The 22,444-nt window shown below is 41.3% G+C and overlaps 1 protein-coding gene across 1 annotated transcript in view; it reads right to left on the bottom strand.

Annotated features, from left to right (window-relative positions):
- Window positions 1-878: 878 nt before the first annotated feature.
- The window catches only part of LOC135225814 (thymidylate kinase-like), a 33,006-nt gene continuing 11,440 nt past the window's right edge, over window positions 879-22,444 (bottom strand). The window contains exons 2-5 of the mRNA XM_064265335.1: window positions 13,580-13,676; window positions 3,142-3,244; window positions 2,011-2,199; window positions 879-1,851 (exon numbers count right to left, since the gene is read on the bottom strand). Coding sequence (XP_064121405.1) covers window positions 1,741-1,851; window positions 2,011-2,199; window positions 3,142-3,244; window positions 13,580-13,676 — 500 coding nt within the window. The 3' untranslated portion in view covers window positions 879-1,740. The remainder of the gene's footprint in view (window positions 1,852-2,010; window positions 2,200-3,141; window positions 3,245-13,579; window positions 13,677-22,444) is intronic.

Below are 22,444 nucleotides of genomic sequence, written 5' to 3'. Positions count from 1 at the left end.
ACTCTCGCTCTCTCTCTCTCTAAGGGTAATGCAAGATGTATTTGAAATGATACTAATGTAAAGTGCTTTTGGATGATGGAGCAATTGTACAATACTCAAAATAGTCACTAATTATTTTAATTTCATTTTCCAGTGTGCTTTACTGGAAATAAAATTAAAAATAATTAGTGACTTTTAATAAAATATTGTACAATTTGCTCCATCATCCAAAAACACTTTACAGTACTAATATCAATTAAAATACGTCTTACATTACCCTTAGAGAGAGAGAGAGAGAGAGAGAGAGAGAGAGAGAGAGAGAGAGAGAGAGAGAGAGAAGAAGGAGAAATATGAAGAGAGAGAGAGAGAGAAATCTAATAAAATTCATACACCCATTATGCTCAGTATGGGGCCCAACCTGGAATGAGCTTAATAGATACATAACTACTGTGCATTCCAGAGGCCATGACATAGTGTTTTCTGTAAACAACTTTTAAACTGTCTTACAGATTTCAAAGCCACTAAGCACTGAGGGCTTCAAACTTCATCCTAATTTTTGGAAGTACTGTGCACTGCCATGTGTTTCTTTAACATTTTTACTTAAGAAAATGAGGTTAAAGCTGCACTCAGCCACCCAACCTTCCACAAAAGTGTTCACATCAGATAGGTATCCTCTACTATACCATTACAAAAGGTTATTTGACTTACGGTTAAATGTCATTTTACCTATCCTGGGCCATACAAAATGTTTTAAAGCACATTAATATGATGTTTGAAGATATACAAATTTTTTAAATAATTAGGCTTTGGTCACAGATACATCATAATGCACCACCTGCCCGAAATGGACAATGTTAGAAACACTTGGTGCTTCAGTAGCATGGAAATCCATATGTTGGTTTAATAGTTGTTTATGAAAAACACTTTCATGGCCTCTTGAATACATTGTAAATTACTTTTACACTGTAAATAATTTTCATTATAAAAATCAGTATTTAGTCACAAACACAATATGGAAAAATACAGTAATCAGTGAATAAAGTGTTGCTCTACTACACACACACACAAAAAATAAAATAAAATAAAATTAGCGATGCAGTCCATAGAACAAATCTGTAAATTAGTGAAAGTTCCCTTTTGGAAAAGTGAATAATGTGTGCCACAAAAATCCATGACAAAATGAAGCACGAAAAAGTGGAGTAGCACTGTATGTCCAAAATGGAATCCTTGCTATGTTCAGCCTTAAACATCACAAGTAGTAGAATATTTTACATTGCCTAGTTTTCAAAATTATGTAAAACTGCTACATACATATATATCTAAATTAAAAATGTATCGTTTGACCAATGAATATAAAAAATTATTTTCACAATTTTCTACTGAAATGACTTAGAAGTAGCCAATCTACATAAAGCAAAAAATTGACCGACATGAAAATATTATCTTTAAATCTCTAACAAGAGGTCAATGAAAATCATTAATGAGTAAACTACAGTAAAATAACATTAATCACATTTTACATCTTCCAAACTAAAACACTTTTGTCAATGATATGTCTAATAATATATACTGCTTACCATACATTACTATTATCAAAATATACTTTTAACAAAACCATTGACATCTCTTGGACTCCCAGAGGGTTGGTCCGCAGAATTTTAAAAGTGGTAAGAAGTGAAAGGATATGCAGTTAGGCTGAAGAAATGATGGACAGAACCTTTAAGACTTCATACAGGGCCTATTCCCTCATAGTATATTGCACTATAACCAAAGCTTCCCTATCTTTACCCCATCAACACTGTCAATGACTTTCGTAACTTCTGCTACCAACTCTTTCTGCAAGTCTTCAACCGTTTTATTTGCATCTATTATCTGTAAAAGAGTTAAGTTTTAGTAGCATTCTGAAATTAATAAAACTCAAATACTATTACCACTATTAAAATACTAATAATAACAGTAGACAGCATTTACTTTAACATGAATTTTTTGGATATCTATCACATAAAATCAGATGAAATGATAGATTCTCACCTTCCAGGATTCGTCTCTCAATTTATGGTAATTCTCATTAACTCTCTTCTGAAATTCAGCCTTCTCATACCGCTCTTTACCATACTGGCCACGACTCTGAGCTGCTTCAACACTAAGGTCCAAGAAAAGTACGCTATCAGGCTTTGGAAGACCTACATCACTCTGCTTACACCACTCCAAATTCATACCCTGGCAAAACATGAATGAAATGGAATAAATATACATGTACTAGTACATACAGTGTATAAGAATATCAAACTACATACTGCAGTAACTTTGCAAGTTTCAAAATCACATATCTACATCTCTTCATCATAAAATCAATACTGAATAAATTTTAGAATATGGATTTTTCTCCACTCAACATATATGACATAATTTTAACAAATGTAAACATATAAACAGTTTACATAAAAAAACAAGCTCCTAAATTGATATTAATATAAAATTAAGTGTCTGGATGAACTCATAACATTTTTACAGAATTAAATATAAAATACATCAGCTTTCCTCATGTTAAAACATTATTCTATGCACAGGGAATGACTGAAAGATTGTAACTTTTCTTACCTATGGGGTTATGTAGATTAAACACAGAATGTTAAAAATTTAACCCAGAGGTTTTAAGTTTGAATCCTACCTGGAGCAGAAAACTACTTAACCATGATTGACATTTGAGGACTATACTTGCATTACTGATAATGCACCCACTAGAACAATCAACTCATTTTTCTATGCTAGACAAGTATCAATGTTTGGGTCTAAAACTTTGCAGCGCATACAACCACAAATTATACAAAAATAAATATAAACACATTTTATTTTAATCATGTTGATGCAAACATCACCCAATGTACTTTGTGGTAATACATACTAAGTTTGACCTTCAAGATTCAAGTACATTAAACTTCCATATCTAGTGTATAGTATGTATCAATTAATTTCAAATACAGATGCTCACAACATAAGGCAAGATAATATGAAAGAGAGAGAGCGAGAGTGTCTTATATCTTACTACAACTACTGTAATTGTTAAAAAAAAAAACACTATGAAGTTCAACTTATACTCTTATTAGACTCATTTCCAACCTCTCAAGAGTTGAATGCATATCAATTCATTGTTTACTATACCTCTTTAGCAGCTGAAAAAGCAACTCCAGAAAATGCATATCGATCAATTATTATTGAAGTCCCGCTAAGTAATGTTGAAATAATTTTTGGAAGCATTTCCCATCTGAAAAGAGAAAAAAAAATATGCTATTTTGATAGAGTAGCCACTGTTTGTCCTTAAAGGAGTTAGATTCTCATGACCCCTCCTTAAAGCCCTCTATCAGGCATACCAACCAATTACTAAGATTCTCTTACAGTTGGTCTCGGCCAGCATAGTGCTTGGAGGCACAGTGATAGAATATAAAGGATTCAGGACAGGAGGGCTCTATCTCCTGTCCTACAATGATTACCTAGGTTCTAGGTCCCACTCACACATGTGGCAACATTCTGTTCTGGTCATCTCCATTACACTGGTCTGTCCAAGAGTCCACTAGTTCCCAGGTTATGCTCCAGAAATCAAGTTATGTACTGCACTTCATTTTAGGACCCAGTGAAAATTTTTTTTCTTATAATTTTAATGGGCAGGTTTACATCTGTTTAAATTAAGAGCCAGTAAGCCTATTGCAAGACAAGAAGTTAGGAGTAGATTGCTAGGCTACTGTATTTGCTGTGCTGTTTTTCTTGTTCAGCAAAGTGAGAATTAGCATTAAGGCAATATATTACACAATTTTGTTATAGACACTTAGTATACAATGACATTCTTAACATTGATTGATCAATGAAAATTTTTTTTATTATAATGAGTACACAGTAATTCATAACTCAAAAACTAAAAAAAACTACTTTAAATGGAAGCATATTACAAAAACTTCATAACAAAATAAGTTTGAAAGGTAAGTACTGTGTACTTTGGGTACTTTGCACCTTTAGAATTGTAGTGCTTTACAAAGTATGTATATATCTATCACTCAAAAATATTTTCCCAAGTTAGGTTTGATTTAATTTATGATTTTATACACAACCACGTCATCTGCTACATACAAGTATGCTAGCAATGTTTATTAGCCTAATATCACAACATGGTTCTAAAAATATATACAGTGACATACAAAGGCACAGGTTCACCTGATGATACACTGCACAATATGTCTTAAACCACTTCTCAACTTACCAACAAGGTTAGGCTCCAATGAATAGGTTGTAAAGTCTATGTGAAAACTGGCATTATAAAAAAATTTGCATTTTCTATGGCAATGTTTGAGGGTTTACTTTATATTACCATAAAAAACTTCTTTTATCCTTCATGACATGGACTTTTTCAATTAGTTGTCAAAATCGACAAAGAATTTTAAACATCACAATTTACCAGATTTGTCAAGAAAACAGTAACCTTTACATCATTCAATTCACAATCAGTAGTTCTTATATCATCAATCCACAGATTATTACATGATAATCTTTATACTAGACTGTGCTATCACCCAATTATCCAAATTCAAATGGCATTTTTTTAATAGATTCCAATTTCTCATACATATTTCCTTAGAAGAATATATTTTCTTATCATTTGCTTGAATTTAAACCTTCATAAAAGTGATGTGTGTATTCTGTTAAGGTTTTTCCTCTACATAAAATTTGTCAATAACCTAAAAATCCTCCAAATCAATATAAACTTGGTAAGGGGTTCACTACTACTGCATTATTTACATAGACACATATATTGTACAGTAGGAACTTCACATAAGTTAGACATAAATACATATCTCATCATTAAGAGTCAATATTACTTAGCTTTATTCCTGAAATATCCAGTACCTTTGAGAGAGAGAGAGAGAGAGAGAGAGAGAGAGAGAGAGAGAGAGAGAGAGAGAGAGAGAGAGAGAGAGAGAGAGAGAGAGAGAGAGAGAGAGAGAGAGATCCACTACAACTGGAGCCAATTTTTATAGTAATTTCTGTGCTCCTCACTCATTCCTGTTTACAGTGATCAAATCATATATTTTGCAACTGTAACTGTTATCCAAAAGATTTTAGCTGACTTTTTCCAACAAGTTTTTTTTTTACCTAATAAGTTTTAGCATTGATAATAACATTTTAAATATTATACCAAATTTTTACTTAACCTAATTTACTTATAATCTAGATGTATTTGACCTTATTCTTATCATGTTGTGGCTTTAATACTTGAAATTCTAGCTAAAATGCAATACCAAACTTATACAGATTTGTTTACAAAATGACAATTTGTCGAAAATTGCATTTTTCCTAACTATACAAACCTGAGGTCCTTTAACAATAGGAAGTAGCTAGCGGCAGCTGGAACGGTCGTAAGCTTCGAACAAGGGAGAACGGTAGTTAACTGCTTGTCCGACAGTCGCGCGGAGGTAAACAAATCACTTTTGCTTTTGGCCCATGCAAAATACGCAGAGTGAGGGGTGGCATGAGGAGGGACTATATGTAAAGGACCTCAGGTTTGTATATGTAGTTAGGAAAAATGCAATTTTCGACAAAATGTCATTTGTTCCGATACGTAATACAAACCATCGGTCCTTTAACAATAGGAAGACTCAACTTCTGGGTTGGGGAGGAATCCTGAGTCTTTTGATGAACAGACTGGTGTTCGTCCATCCCTGGAATGCCTCCCTGGTCGTAAGAGCGAGGGAGGGAATCCAAGCCTCTGTCCGATTGATCGGGGTGTGCACCGCAGGATCAATGGTCAGACCTCTGGGCCGAGTACTAAGAGAGAGGCAAGCGTATCTCTTCGTACCAGCAAGCAAGAACTTGTTCCTGTTTGCAAGAGGCAACATAAAGTATGGGTTGTCTCAAGCTGGCATCCACTTCCTCCCCCTTGTTGGAGGGAGTAGCTCACCTGCATCTTGTCCTTATCCAGCAGGGTGACGACCGTGTCCCTCTAACCACAGGTAGAGGGGAAGAAAAAGATGGGAAGAGGAGCCAGTCACACTCTCATTCACTCATCCATTCTTATGGTCACACCAGGACTCGATGCTGTTCAGCTGCGAAGGGTCTGGGTTCGCTACACAACGTTGGTTGAGCAGCCACCACGGGGTCCCAAGGAAAAAAGATCCAAGGACCTGTGGGCAATATCCCGAAGGTAGAAGGAAGGGCATGTGGTCTGGTTGACCAGACCCCTGCCTTCAGTACCTCGCCACGGAGAAGTTCTTGCGGACAAGGCAGCATCTCCTTCGCATCGAAGGCGGTGAAGTCCATTAGGGAGGGGATTGTGAACGACTCGAACCAATCGTCAGGGACCGAAGGGTTCTGAGTCTTCGATACGAAGTTCGGTACGAAATAGAGCGTCACGGATCCCATCCCCTGGATGCTTGACTTCGCAGGAGAAGTCATGCAGTTCCTCAGAGGAAAAGAAGGAAATAGTCGCATGACCTATCCCTCTTCTCTACTTCGGTGATGTCCAGTACCCATACTGGTCTGTCCGTTTGCCACGAAGTCTCTCCGCATCTCATATCCCCATGCAGCGAAGTTCTCGTAGTGGATAGGCACACCGACACTCCATGGTGGGTGTCAATGGTATGGGTACTGTGACAAGCTATTAAACGAAGTAATGATTGCTCTGTAACAACCGAACTAAGTCAACAGCGTAGTTCGTAACTGACTCTGCCGCTCTGACAGCCGCCGACTGACTGCGTTCGGTAGGAGGCAAGTTGTCAAAGCATCCGAGTAAGTCACGTGACCTTCGCCTTTAAAGGGTTTGTGATGCGAGAGACAAACAAATAATGTATTTGTTTGTCACCAATGCCGGACAGCGAGGTGATGATTCTCTTAAGGCATGTGCCCAACAGGCGAAAGTCAATTGCCTTCTAGAGACCGAGGTCCCTGAAGGTAAAACATCTCATGGTTGTTGAATCTCAGCTAAGGAGAAACAACACTATGTACCGTTGAAGACGAAGGTAGATATTGAATGCAACCTACGTCTTCACATATGAATCGAGAGAAGGATCTCAAGATTCATAACCTGTGCTTACAAAATGACTGAAAACGCTAACCGCTATTTCATTGCTGTCCGGTTGAGAAGTCGTAGTTGCAATGAAAGCGGGGCGTTCTTCAGTAATGAAAACACAGGGGAAAGCCGCCTGAAGAACTGCTTCTCATGGGCTGAACATTTGGAAGTAGAGCTGTCAGGTCGGAGAGTAGGCGATGTCTTCTGACACATCTCGTAATTCGGTTGAACAATGAACAATTGTACACCTACGAATAAGAGATATTTTGAAGACAAACTCAGATGTCTGCAAAATCATTCGCATTATCGCAGTGCGATGCAGCGGGAGACTTGTACAGAACTTCTGTTACCGTGCGATAAAACAGAAAGATGAAAGAGTCCAAGAGATATCACTGTTAAAAATTCTCGCAATGTCGAAGGCGATGGAATCTAGCGTCACAGCAGTAGATGGTCCTTCATTATTGCGAGAATCCCCGTTAATCAGAGACCTAAGTCCATGATTGTTGGGCAGAGATACGGTTCGGTAGTCAATCAAAGCAGGGCAGAGAGAGACATACATGACCGTGAATCTCGGAGGCCCAGCTGATACTGAGCTGCTATCAGGCAGTTCAATACGCAGTAGTTGAGCCTGAGCTCTCGCTGACTCGTCATCCTGAGTTGCCAGGTAATCCATTATTCCATGAAGGAATGCGTTCGGCTAGAACTACCGAGCATAAAAGATATGCTCGAGCAATTATATTTAGGCGAAACGAATTTCGGTAAATATAAACGTTGAAATGGTGTTGTCATGACAAAACCATAAGTATATAAAATTGAAACTGAAAACTCCTGGGAGGTTGCAGGCAACCCGAGTTGCAGTTCAATTAGAATACTTCTCTTATAAGTCGCAATCCGTAGATTAACTAGGATATGCGCCCTACCCCTCGGACAATTCAACTGCTTAGTAGAACTCATGTCGCGAGGTTATTTAATATCCGTAGTATATGTTTGTAGGATTTCGAATCAACGATCTCCGTCCGAAATTCTTTCCTTCAAGAAAACAAAATAAGGATTGGAGATCGACCACCTTCGATCTCTATCAAAGAGAGTGAAGGAGAAGTCTTCCTCAAAGGAAAGCTTCAATGGTGAACAGAATACTAAGACGATAGTTCAAGCCAAACTGGACTATTCCCGTCCGATCTTCTCTAGTCCAGGTTGGTCGCCTACTGTGAGATAGTTTCTTCAGCAGCAGTCTTCTTCCCAATGCTAGAAATTCCAGGAATTCGAGCATAGGCGAGGTTCCCGATTATCGTGTATATCGGGGATTCTCGTCTCGCTCACTTTGGACCGTGGTCTCGCGTAAGTGTTTGGAGATCGTAAAACTCGAACACTGAATGCGTTAGAAATTCCGTAGAATTCTAAGCAGTCTGCGAAACCCCCACCGAATTCGTCAAACGATATCGGCTGGTGGTCCTCTCGATTCCCGTAGAAATCGAGAATGGGGCAGGATTCCTCCTCAACGACGGGGCTTACGTCAGGTAGGACCCGAAGGTCCCCCCGGTAGCGCAGTCCCAGAACGTGGATCCTACAGAGAAATCTCTGTAGGATCCCTCCCCTTTCCCTCGTAACCGTAAGGAGAGAGGGAATGGGGGAGGAATTGGATACTCGCTGCCTTCCCAGTGGAACTAGCAGTTGGAGAGAGTAGGAACAGCCATTGCCTTGCGGCGATGGCCTCTCAGAGTCTGGGAAAACGTATCGTCAGGAGAAAACGTTTTCCCGCGGAGGGTTACGAACTCTCACTGTAGGTAAGGGTCTGCCGCCACTGTGAACGTCGTCTGGGTGGGGGCTGATCGACACCTGACAGGAGAGAGCCGATACCGTCCTCCTGACTCATTCCAGTCCTCGTCGAGGTCGAAACCTCTCAGGAGGACCGAAGGAGTATTCAAATACGGTGTCCGAAGACACGTAGAAACGCCGCTGTCGCAGTAGAGGAGGTGGAAGTAGCTTGATCGACCGGCCAGAACTGAGAGAGCCTTCTTGTCCGGAGACGAGAGACTCTGGTTCGAGACAGAATCGGCAAGTTCCGATCGCGGCAGACCCACCGTCGGTTTGGGTTCCCTCTCGGGCCCCAAAACGACTCGAGCAGAGACGTGGGCTCTGCTGGTGGGAGCGGCAATCCTTCCGCAAGGTCATTATGCTGACGAATCAGCTTAATGACTTCTGCAAATTCCTCTGTATCTCGGGAGTAACCGTGTCTTGCGGAGTAGGGACCGTCCAGTCCCTCCAACAAGAACAGATCCCGAGATACTCCTCCTTCAGAAGGAGGAACAGCGGCAGACCCCTGACGGTCGCCTCCAGCTACTTGCGCGTATGTCCTGGTCGGTCCTAGAACCGTGCCTGGTCCATACGGCGTCATAGCGGGATCGCGAGCGGCGCACCTCTCGCGATCACTCATAGGTACCTCGCTCCTCCCGGTGTGTAGCCCGAGGAGGTTGAAGGTACAGGAGAGGCCAGACCTGACGCCCCCACCCTAGCTCGCTGGCAGGACCAGCGTGCTTGGAGGGCTGCTGCTGATCGTCCACCCGCAGTGGCGATCGAGCAGCAGGCCTAGCCTTGCCGCTCGCCTGGGGCGAGAGGCTCGGCTGAGAACGTCGACACTGATCTCTAGCGTCAGGCGAGCTGTTGCTGGTTACCGTCTCCGCCCGGTCCCGATGGGAGCGGCGTCAGGTGACCTGCTAGGCTCGTTGTCGCGGTGAGACCGGCGAGAGTCCTCTCGGCGCGTCGAGCCGCTGGTACCAGCCGTGGCTGGTACCGACGACCGCGGGGACCCCTTCCTCGCCTCAACCCGTGGTGGTCAGCGACCGTCACGTCAACCCGAGCAGCCAGCTGGTCGCTGCGAGAGCGTCCACTGGCCTAGCGAGAGTCGTCTGCACGACACTCGCCAGTCTTCTGCTCCGCGCTTCGGTCTTGGCGGGCGAGCGAGCTCGAGTGTCAAGACTTTGGCTGGACGGTCTCCCGCGGCGGGAGACCGTCCACTCGGTACTTCTCGCTAACGAGAAGCCGAGGCGGATCCTGGTTTAGCGGCAGAACCGCTAGAACCAGGCGAGGAAGTGCCAGCCGAAGCTGGTACTCCTCTGGTACCCCGTCTTCTTCTCCTTGGTAGAAGAAAAGACGGGCCCTGTTCCCGAGGGAGCAGGAGGACCAGCAGAAGAGCTCCCCGAATCGCCGGAGCGAGACGGGCCCTTAGAAGGTCCCGAAGGAGCCTTCTTAGGGGGAAAGGGGGAAAAACCCGGGTTACCAGCTGGTCGCTGCAAGAGCGGCCGCTGGCCTGGCAAGAGTCACCTGAGCGTCTCTCACCAGCCTTCTGCTCCGTGCCGCGTCTTGGCGTCGAGCGAACTCTGGCGCCGAAACTTGGCTGCACGGTCTCCCGAGGGAGAACGTACACTCGGGATCTCTCGCGAACGAGAGACCGAGCCGGAACCTGGCGGCGTAGCGGCATCGCCGCTAGCACCAGGCGAGGAAGTACCAGAGCTAACCGATACTCCTCGGTCCCCGTCTAATCTCTCCTTACGGAAGGGGATGGACGGGCCCCGCTCCCGAAGGAGCAGGAAGGACAGCAGAAGGACCCCCCGTCCCCACCGGGGTAAGGGACGGGCCCTTAGAAGTTCCCGAAGGAGACTTCTTAGGGGGGAAGGCAGCCTTCTTCTTCTTCGGCTTATGGGCCTTAGATAAGTCGAAGGGGAAGAGGCAGCAGCAGACGATGAAGACGAAGATGACAGCTTCCTCTTCTCCTCTTCCTCGTCAGCTCCGCAGGACAGTCGTCAGGTCCTCCATCCAGGAGGGAGCGGGGCAGTTGCCGAAGCAACAGGGCCCGACTGCACCTGTCCGGAAGGACCTGGGACTGGGGAAGACACACCGTAGGGCAGGACCAGCATGGACAGGCACAGGAATCAGGAGCGACAGGAACAGCAACCAGCTCAGGAGCGGCAGGAACAGCGGCAGCGGTATGACCCAGAAGGGACAGCCAAGCCAACAGCGGAAAATCACATCAGCGGCAGGTACGGCAGGCCCAGCGATCGCCTCGTAGAATCATCGGCAGCCAGCGGAACCTGGGTCCTGGCGGCCGGTCCAGGGGCGAGCTGCTGGAACAGCGGAAGTCTGGGGCAGGCAACACGAAGAAAACAGGCGGCGGCGGCAACCCCACTCGGTACGGCTGCGGCCCTAGTAGCGGCAGACGGCGTCGTCAACACAGCATGGGGAGTGTAGACCAGGAGGGGGGGGAGCAGCATAAGCGGCCGTGTAGTAGTGGAGACCGCCCCAGACCTCGCTAGACGCTGCAGCAGCCCGTGGATGCTAGGCACGCCCTGCCTCCGCGGTGGTCCATACCTGTCCAAGGTCGTCTCCCACGGATGTAGCACCTGCTAGGTAACATAGATAGATTTAGTAAGAGGGGTTCCCTCACGCACGGGGGGAAGACATGCCCCACCCCGAACGCAAGGAAGACCCCAAATACAAAATACAACGAAGAAGCTGAGCGGGGGGTAGGAAGGAAGACGAAGAATCGGATACCAAGGGGCGGAGTCGCGGGAGAGCTTTCCGACGACTTCCTGGCCAGACCATTTCGCTTCCCCCTTACCCCCGCACAAGACAGTGAAAAAAGTAATATGGAAAATGAAACAGAATAAACTGCCCTTGCGATTCACTTCATAGAACTTAAACTTAAAAGGGGGAAAAAGATCAATTTCCCGGGTAAGAAGGAGGAAACTTGATCCAATAATATGATGCTATCATAAAATATATATGAAAATGAAAACAGAATAACTGCACTTGCAATTTCATTTTCACATAAAAAAATCATAAGGATCAATTCCCACCCGGGTAAGAACGAAAATTGATCCAAATTAAATTTCATGCAAATAAATAAATGAAAATGAAAAGAATATTGCAATTGCGAATCCACTTTCATTGCATTCTATTATACAAAATTAAAAGGCTTGTGCCGAGCGCAATCACACTCTCGGTAACGAACGCACAGGGCAAAATATAATGAAAAGAGTACTTACATTTTTCAATTACACACTTTGGCCCAAAATACATGAACTCGCGCGAGCGCGCCGCCTCGGCACCGAGACATAATTCAAGGGTTCAATTCATGAAAAGAGAGGAAATCGCCGCATCTACGGCGATAACTCCATGTTGGTCATAATTAAGTAATGAAAATGAAAAACAGTGTACTTACAGTTTCATTTTCAAGTCCAAACAAACCATTAGTAGAAAACACAATATAAACAAAGCATACGACTATGAAGCGGGCAGAGAGCGATGACGAACACGTCCTTCACACCCACGGCCGAAAGCAAAAGTGATTTGTTTACCTCCCAGTCGCGCGGCGCGCGACTGTCGGAACAAGCAGTTAACTACCGTTCTCCCCTTGTTCGAAGCTTACGACCGTTCCAGCTGCCGCTAGCTACTTCTATTGTTAAAGGACCGAGGGTTTGTATATACGTATCGGAACAATGTTTGGTTTCATTGAACGAGTTTTCCTTACTTTAATATTTTTTCCATTTGTTTGTTAAATAAGAATAAACATTGAAAAATTGAATTCTTCGAAATCATCATTTTTGAGATTTTACTGTATTCCTAACCAAAATTTTGCATATTCAAATTTTACCTGATATATTTGTGATAGTTTTAGAAGATGGTCACTGACTTACAAGATGTCAACATTGTCAAGGGGTAAGTGTATGACTGAGATCACAGGGAATAGCTCTCTCTCTCTTCGCTTTCCTTTTTATTTTTTTTTACATAAGGAAACCAAAAACACAAAATGGGTCGCATCTTCACATAATCAACTCCTAAATCAACACCTTGCATATGTACAGTTGTGTTAAAACTTTTAAACATTCACTTGTAATTGACTCAAAAGTTAAGTCAGTGAAGGGGGGGTGGGTTGCAACTACGGTACTTGGAATGTACCATTTTTCCCAAAAGTCAAAGTCAAAGTCTTCAGTTTCAGTCCTCCCCCCGACTTGTGCCTCTCGGGCGGACATAAGCCAGGTGACCCAACTGCCCACCATGATGTCTCTCATGGTGGTAACCACTGGTAGACAGCCTCACTATTTGCTCCCTGATGGGGAAGCATAATGCAATTACCTGGTCATATATGTGGAATTAAAATTTCACTCGTGTCATGTTTCATACATCTTCAAATATGTCTGGTAAAAAGGTTTTTACCTTATAAAAATTCTTTCAGAAAGTATGCTATGCACAAGGTATTTCATGTAAAAATCATATATTCACAAAAATTCATTTACCTCTTTGAGCAAAAGGAATGCACAAGCTACCCAAAATCACCAGTCTGTATACATTACTGAGATTTAACCCAACTCAACAACGCAACTAAAAAAATCACACTAAAACCATAAAATCCTGGACAGAAACTGACAGCTAAATTAAACAATCAATTTCAAGTAAGGTAACAATATAGGATAGTCTATGATATTGTTAGTATTAAATCCCTGTCCCTTTTTTTTTTGTCACAAATTAAATACCTATACGTATACAGACCTGTTGGCTGAAAATAAAAGATGGATGGAATGGTCTTCCAGTTCACTACTGCATGCTAAGTAGCTGTCAATAATGCTGCCAATCTTTGTGGTTCTATCTGCAATAGAACAAAATATAACTGTCATTATCTTTTTATATCCTTCAGTACAATAAATGTTTAATAAACATAAGCTCAGCAGGCAGATACAAAATAATTCCTTTCCCTTATATACCAAGCTACACATAAATTATCTTACTATGGTACTGATCCTAAGAAAAAATGAAATAAAAATCAAATTACGAAATCAATATGCACTATAAAAAATATATGCCATTAATTACATTCTGTGAAATAAAAGAAGTCCAGGTGCTGTCCTTTGTCACAAAGTGTCCAAAAATTGGAAACTGTTGACAAAGTTTAACTCAGAATCACCAGACAACTATATTAATATTCTTTAAAATCTTCTAAAACCCAAAACATTTCTCAGAGGCAGAGAAATGTCTCAACCAGGGTGAAATGTACTTAAAAATTATAGCCAACAAAAACCAATACTTTACATTAGGCTATATTTGTGATTTTCATGTCTTCTAGACACTTCCAAATATAAAAAAAGGTAATTTGTTGGCAGGATTTTAAATGGATCTTAAAGTCCCAAGTTGATTAGATCTTTAGATCAAATTGGTTAGATCCTCAGTTTCCATGTAGGTGAGAACCTCACTTCTCAGGCAGCCCCCACAAAGAAATAGGTTAGGAGATATGACACTTTATTATAAATAATGAGTTTGTATTGAAAAATACAATTTTTAAAGAATGTTTAGTTTCACTATCAAGCAACATTTACATTAGCCTGAAGCTAACTAGAGTGGAAGGCTCAAGCTGCTTAAGAATATCCCCAGAATTGGTTGATTTGGAACTGATAACTCAATTGTAAGCAAAGAGAACTCAGTTTAACAATATGGAACTCAAGGTTCTAAAGTTAAAAAGGAAATCCTCTCTGTAAAGCCAAAACCCTGTGAATGAAATACAGCTATGAGGGTGAACAGGCTCCATTAGGGTTGATTCATACTATAGGTATGGTAGCGCTCCACTCTCGCTCTAGTCCTAGTCCAGTCCAATAATGTTACATGAATTTCAATGGAAGTATTCACACTGGCACTCACTGTCTGCTCTCATTCAGGCCATGATCCTTTCAAAGGACAATTTAACTAGAGCAAGAGTGGACAGTGAGTGCTTGAGTGAACACAGTTGCCATGGTCCTGCAACTCTTGCTCCATTCCACTGGAGATGCAGCCTTCAAATAAGCAAGAAGTGTTCTACTTTCCCTTCATAATCATTGTACAGACAATGTAACAATACAAGAAATAAATGATGATCATCTGTGCCTTATCTCTTATATTTGAGCCGTACTGCAAAATATATCTGTTACATCTTTCCTTTTCCTTACCTTAGACACACAGCCAGTTTTTCTCTTAGAGTAATTGCTTCTCTGAAAGGTATGTTTTTCTTTTTCAGGTCCCTCAATTTTGGATAGTACTTTCTCAAATGTTCCAATGTTCATTCTGCAATAGCTGTGGAATGTATTCTCATCATCAATAAAACGAGGATACAGAGTGCAAAATTCTCCTTCACTCTACATATCTTGCAATATAAGATGAACACACAATCTTTCTTTTTTCTTCATCATCATCAAGTGCAATGGTGATTATTGCCAAATAAGCTTGAGAAAAGTCACATTCTCTGCTCCACAGCCAGTGCTGAGACTTCCACTGGTGTTAAGGGAGAAGAAATGATGGGACCGAGAGCAGAGTGAGAGCAGACCGGATGTGTGAACACACCAGGACTGACAGCAGAGTGTGACTGGACCTATAGTGTGAATCAACCTTTATGCTGAGGAGTAAAACTTTTGCCAGTTCATTTTTTTTTTTTTCTCTCTTAAATACAGGGATTGGAAATTATTCTTTGACTTTCATCATTTTTTTAAATACTAGTTAACCCTCTTACGCCGATTGGAACGTATAAACGTCGAGTCAAAATGTCTCCGTATGCCGATTGGACGTATCATACGTCGGCTCAAAAAAAGTTTTTTTAAAAAATTCGCGGAAAAATACTATAGGCCTACCAGCCGAAAACTTTGTATCACGCGCCTTGGGGGATGCTGGGAGTTCACGGTAGCAAGGCGTTGTTTTGTTTACAATCGCACTACGCAGGCGCCGCAAGCCACGACAATTTCTTTCTTATCGCACTACAAAAAGTATCAGTGACATAATCTCGGAAATTATTTCGTCACTTTGACATAATTATTGCACCATTTTAAATTATCCTTTACATGAAGTATTATATATGAAAATGTGCGCAATTTCATGCACAATACAAACTAAAAAAATACTCATGATTGTAGCTTTTATCAGTTTGAAATATTTTATATATAACGATAAGTGCAAAAATTTCAACCTTCGGTCAACTTTGACTCTACAGAAATGGTCGAAACGCAATTGTAAGCTAAAACTCTTACATTATAGTAATATTCAATCATTTGCCTTCATTTTGCAACAAATTGGACGTCTCTAGCACAATATTTCGATTTATGGTGAATTTATGAAAAAACTTTTTCCTTACGTTCGTGCGATAACTCTTCCGATAAATTTTTTCGTGCGATTGTCCTAAGGTTTGCCCACTTTTAAATTTGCCGTTACATAAAGTTTTATATATGGAAATGTGCGCAATTTCATGCACAATACAACAAAAAACAACCCATGGTTGTAGCTTTTATCAGTTTTGAAATTTAAAATTTTTCATATAAATAACGTTAAGTGCAAAAATTTCAACTTTCGTCAACTTTGACTCTACCGAATGGTCGACAACGCAAGTTGTACGTTCTAAAAACTCTTAAATTCTATTAATATTCAATCATTTACCTTCATTTTGCAACGACTTGAAAGTCTCTAGAAAAATATTTCGATTTATGGTGAATTTATGAAAAAAAAAAAAAAAAACATTACTTTCGTCGCGCGGTAACTTCCGAAAAAAATCAGAATTTTTTTTGTGCGATTGTCGAAATGTTTGCACCATTTAAAATTAGCTGTTACATAAAGTTTTATATGAAAATGTGCGTATTTTATGTAGAATACAACTAAAAATGATTGAAGGTTGTAGCTTTTCTCTTTTTCGAAATATTTGCATATAAATCACGATAAATAGAAAAAAAACCACGTTCGGTCAAATTTGACTCTACCGAAATAGTTGAAAAACGCAATTGTAAGCTAAAACTCTTACGGCCTAGTAATATTCTGTCATTTTTCTTCATTTTGAAACAAATTTGAAGTCTCTAAAACAATATTGTGATTTATGGTGAATTTTTGAAAAATATATTACCTTCACTCCGCGCGCGATTCGCGGCCGAAAGTCTCCGAATATTAAGTACATGGCATTATCCTAATATTTGCTCCTTTTCATATTAGCCTTTTTATTTTTAGAGTGTTTCATATATCAAAATGTGTGCAAATTCATGAAGAATACAATAAAAAATAATTGAAGGTTGTAGCTTTTTTTCCATCTTCGGAATATGCCATATAAAAAAATAATATATATTAAAATTTCGACATTCGGTCAAATTTAACTCGTCCGAAATGGTCGAAATCTGCAATTCTAATCTAAAACTCTTTACAGTATCGTAATATTCAATCATTTGTCTTAATTTTGAAACAAATTGGAAGTCTCTAGAACATTATTTAGAATTACGGTGAATTTTGAAAATAAAATATTTTTACGTCCGCTCGTTACGAATTCGTACATCATTTTGTGATAATATTTTTCCGGTGTTGCTTTTATTGTTTTACAATGTATTATATATCAAAATGATCGCAATTTAGTGTACAATACAACGCAAAAAAAAGTAACTGGTTAGCTTTGACCGTTTTCTGCACAGCGTGATTTGAATACAATTATGTATGAATTTTTTTTTTTTCGCTACCATATATCGCATTATTTACATATGATAATGATATTATTTTTCATTTCTGATGGTTGCATTCTAAACTTCAGGCAATGACAAAAAAAGGAGCCAAAAATGAACTCTTAATCTTCAAAAGTACGCGCGCTGTAATTTTTTTGAAAAAATTATTTTTTCCACTTCCGCGCTCACTCCAAACCAGGCCTGGCATACGGGAGACGTTTTGATTTTTAGGGCTCCGGCATAAGAGGGTTAAGAAACAAAGGACTACATAACCTGTATGTTCTAAAAAATATTATAGCAATAATTATAAACCCTCTATTACTAATACAATGGCTCCACTGAGCATTACTACTTAAGGTGTGCATGAAGCTTATGGCATCTAAGATGGCTCTCCTCATAATTCAACACCCCCCCCTTTTCATTGAAGCCATAGCCATCTTTAGCCTTCAGTTTCCTGGGACTTTGATCCTGACCATTTTCTTCTGAACTGTTTATTAATTATATTTACATACAGTAAAATGCACTTCAGGATCAGACTATTAAAAAAGATTTCTGAGCTATTCATATATATTTATATACAAAATAAATTTCTGAAATTCAACATTCTTACATCTTACATTCTTTTATGAGGGCCAATCATGAAGCAAACCGAGTCTACTTGTGAGAAGCCAACCTTTTTATCCCAACCACAGTACAGCTCGCTTACACGTCTTGCTGACACTAAGGCTACCAAAAATAAAGTCTTCTTGGTTAAGCTTCTCATAGACGATGAAAACAAGGGTTCAAAGATGGACTAGAAAGCCATTTAAGGACAATGTAGATTACATGCTATCCGAATCCTTTGGATACTTGTTAGTCTCGAAAGATTTAATCAGATCATAAAGGTCACTATTTGAGGACAGATTTATTCCCCTATGATTGAACAGGGAAGCAAGCATTACTCTCTATCCCCTAATTGTAGGAGCCAAACAATTAGTCCCTTAAAACTAGAAGGAAGTCCGCTACGTCACTCAGACGTCTCAGAAGAAGAGATTTTAAGTCTGTCTACACCATTCTGAAGACCCCCCCATTTAGACTGGTAAAATCTATTAGAAGAAGTTCTGCAGTTTGCAATAGCTTCAACAGCTTGCCTCGAAAAACCTTTCGCTCTGACGAGAATCCTGAGTCTGAAGCCTGTTAGGGCCAGGGCGGACAAAGGTCTTAAACGGAATCTTGCGAAGTGTGGGTGGTTACGTTAGTAAAGGACTTGCTTTAATCGGCAGCAGTCTGTGGAAGTCTTACGAGTAGGCTGAGGAGATCTGGGAACCACTCCTTCCTAGGCCAGAACAGAGCTATGAGAGTGAGCGAGACATTGGTGAAACAAAACTTTGTTCAAACACCTGCCCTTATCAGGCCGAACGGGGGAAAGGTGTATGCATCTAGTCTGACCAATCCAACAACATTGCATTAACAAACCATGCTAGAGGGTCCAGGAATGGAGAGCAGAAAAATAGAAGACGGTTGTTCTTCGAAGTGGCAAACAAATCTATTGCTGGCCTTCCCTATAGTTGCCAAAGGTCTGAGCAAACTTTGGCATCAATAGACCACTCCTAGGACTTGGTGATCTCATCACGTTCATTTTCCCTTGGACGAAGCGAGGGATCAGGAAGACTTGATTCCTTTCTGCCCACATAAGCAGATCTTTTGCCATGTTGTAAAGGGTGAATGAATGTGTTCCCCTTTGTTTCTGGGTGTAGGACAACGCAGTGGATTTCTGCATGGACTGCTATCACCTGTTCCAACACAAGGTGAATGAATGCTTGAAGCCCCAGGTGAACTGCTAATAATTCCTTCACATTTATGTGAAGAGATCGCTGAGATTCTGACCACTATCCTAAGTTTTCTTCTCTCCCAACAGAGGCGTCCCCAACCTACGTCAGATGTTTACAAGTAGAACTGAAGGGTTGGGTGGAGATGACGAAGAGAAAGGCCCATCCATGTTTTGAAAGCCACCACGCTAGATCCTCGATTTCATCCGTGATGTCGAATACAGTCGAGGTTTGGACCAATTGAGACTTCCTTACACCAAGACACCTTCAGGAAGAATTGAAGGGGTCACATGTGTAGCCTCCCGAGTCTGACAAACTGTTCTACTGAAGCTAATGTGCCTAGCAGACTCATCCATTGAAGTGAGGAGCAGGACTTGGGGTGCAGGAACTCTTGTACCACCTAAAGACAAGACTGGACTCTCTTTGGGGAGAGAAAAGCCAGAAAAACTAGAGTAATATTCGGTCATCCCCAAACAGAGGATGCTCTGAGTCAGTATAAGTTGGGATTTCTCGTTTACAAATCCATAACGAATGAGTTAACAAGTCTTCTTGAGATCCTTCATGCTCTGGCTTTCCAAGAGGAGCAGAGAAGCCAGTCATCCAGGTAAAGTGACACTCTGAGGCCCAAAAGATTAGCCACTTCCGAGAGGTGCCAGCACTCGCATAAACACTTGCGGTGCAGTCAAGAGACTGAAACAAAGCAATTGAAACTGGAATGTCCTGCCTATGAAAATGAAATGAAGATATTTCCCGGAATCCTGGTGAATTGGTTTGTAGATATATACATTCTGCATGGTCCAGGAACACCATCCAATCCCCTTGGCAAAGAGACGCTAGCACAGAGCGAGTAGTTTCCATGTTGAACTTGGTTTTCCGCACAAACAAGTTCAGAGCGCTTACATCCAAAACAGGCCTCCCAGCACCCCCATGAATTGGGAACTATGAACAGACTATTGTAGAATCCTGGGGACGAACTGTCGACCTCTTCCACCACCACTTTCTGAATTAGCTTCTACCTCTCGAGCTAGAGCCAAAAACCTCTCCGAGCAGAGTAGCGGGCAATGCGATGGGAACATTGAAGAGAGGCGAAGGGTCTTTAAGAGGAATGGAGTAACCAAAACAAAGAACCTAGATCATCCATGAGTCTGCCCCTCTGCGACTCCACTCCTCCAAAAGAGGCTCAATTTGGCACCTACCTGAGCATGAAGGATTGTAGGATCACTTAGAAATCAATTTGGAAGCGGATTTTGTAGTGTAGTCTTGGTCGGGACTTGCAATTTCCATTGAGGTCTAACGAAAGTTCTGGATTTCCATTCCTGCCTAGAAAGGGTTGCTGCTGTAAAGGTGAGGCAGAATTAGCAGACATGGGACTTTGCACGTTTAGTCGATTGTGCTAGCAGGTTGGTGGTCGATTTCTTCTCCAGAGCAGAGATGATCTCCTTCACTGTTTCCTCGGGGAAATACAGGTATGACCGACTAACGACCTATGCAACTTACGTCTGATCGACGTTACGACTATTATTTTCACCACCCTTTTCAGGCAGAACGTGCATACGAACGTTACGATACTTTTTCCTGCGGCATCCGTGCATCTCTCGGGTCCCGCGCTCACTCAGTGTTGCCTGTAGCTCTGTACTGAACGCATCTCTCGCTCTGCTCTGTGTTCATTTTTCAATAACTTTGTGTTAATTTTGATCATTTTTGAAATGTCTGCCAAGAGGAAACTGTGTTTATCTACTCCTCAACATGCCAAGAAGGAAAGGAAGGCCATTGACTTGGACCACAAAAAATGACAGTGATTAAGCAGTTCGAAGAAGGGAAGAAAGTGAATGTGATCGCACGTGATATGAAGTTATCTCATTCTACTGTGTCCACGATTCTTAAGGATAAGGAAAGGATTCGTGATGCTGTGAAAAGTTCTGCACCCATGCGATCGACAGTGATTACGAAACAAGCACTGGCCCCATCCCATCATGGAAATGGAAAAATTATTGCATGTTTGGATGGAAGATCAAATCCAAAAAAGGACACCGTTAAGCCTTTTTACTGTGCAGATGAAGGCTAGAAGTCTGTTTCAGACTTTGAAGGAACGTGCTGGAGCAGAGTATAAGCAAGAATTTTTGGCAAGTGTTGGCTGGTTCAGGAGGTTCAAAAACAGATTCCAGCTGCATAGTGTTCGAGTGACTGGAGAAGCAGCGAGTGCGGATGAGGAAGGAGCTAGCAAGTTTGTCGACAGTCTCGATGAAATGATTACGGATGAGGAATATCTTCCAGAACAAATATTTAATGTTGATGAAACAGGTTTGTTCTGGAAACGAATGCCAGAACGCACTTACATCCATAAGGAAGCCAGTAGCATGCCAGGATTTAAAGCTTTAAGGATAGCCTGACTCTACTGCTTGGTGGGAATGTCGCGGGGTTCAAGCTGAAACCCTTTTTAATTTATCATTCAGAAAACCCACGAGCGTTCAAGAATGTAAGCAAGTACACTTTGCCTGTCTACTTTCGCTCTAACCGTAAGGCATGGATGATGCAGACACTTTTTGAAGACTGGTTTGTTAACTGTTTCATTCCTCAAGTGCGTGAATACTGCCTAGAGAAAGGAATTCCTTTTCAATATTTTACTGCTGCTCGATAATGCGCCTGGACATCCACCTCACTTAGCTGATCTGAATCCTGATGTGAAAGTGGTTTTTTTGCCACCAAACACCACTCCAATTCTTCAACCTATGGACCAAGGTTCGATTGCAACATTTAAGGCAAACTATTTAAGAATCACCTTTGCTGCTCTAGATGCCGACCCAGAACTATCCCTACGAGAATTTTGGAAACGCTACAATATTCTGCATGCTATCAAGAATGTGTCTTCTGCCTGGGAGACTGTGACGGCGAAGTGTATGAATGGCATATGGAAGAAGTGCGTTAAACGTTATGTGAATGATTTTGATGGATTTGACAGTGAACAAGAACTTGATGTGATACGGGGAAAAATAGTGAACAAACTGTCAAAAGAGCTTTCCTTGGATTGTGAAATAGAAGATATTGAGGATTTGCTAGACCACGCTTCCGAAGAACTTACAAATGAAGAGCTGATTGAATTGGAAGAAGAACGAGTGGCGGAGGAA

This window comes from Macrobrachium nipponense, chromosome 13 (genome assembly GCF_015104395.2).
Source record: "Macrobrachium nipponense isolate FS-2020 chromosome 13, ASM1510439v2, whole genome shotgun sequence".
In the NCBI taxonomy this organism is placed as follows: Eukaryota; Metazoa; Arthropoda; class Malacostraca; order Decapoda; family Palaemonidae; genus Macrobrachium; species Macrobrachium nipponense.
Note: the sequence above shows the minus strand (reverse complement) of the source record. Positions and strands in the feature narration are given on the sequence as shown.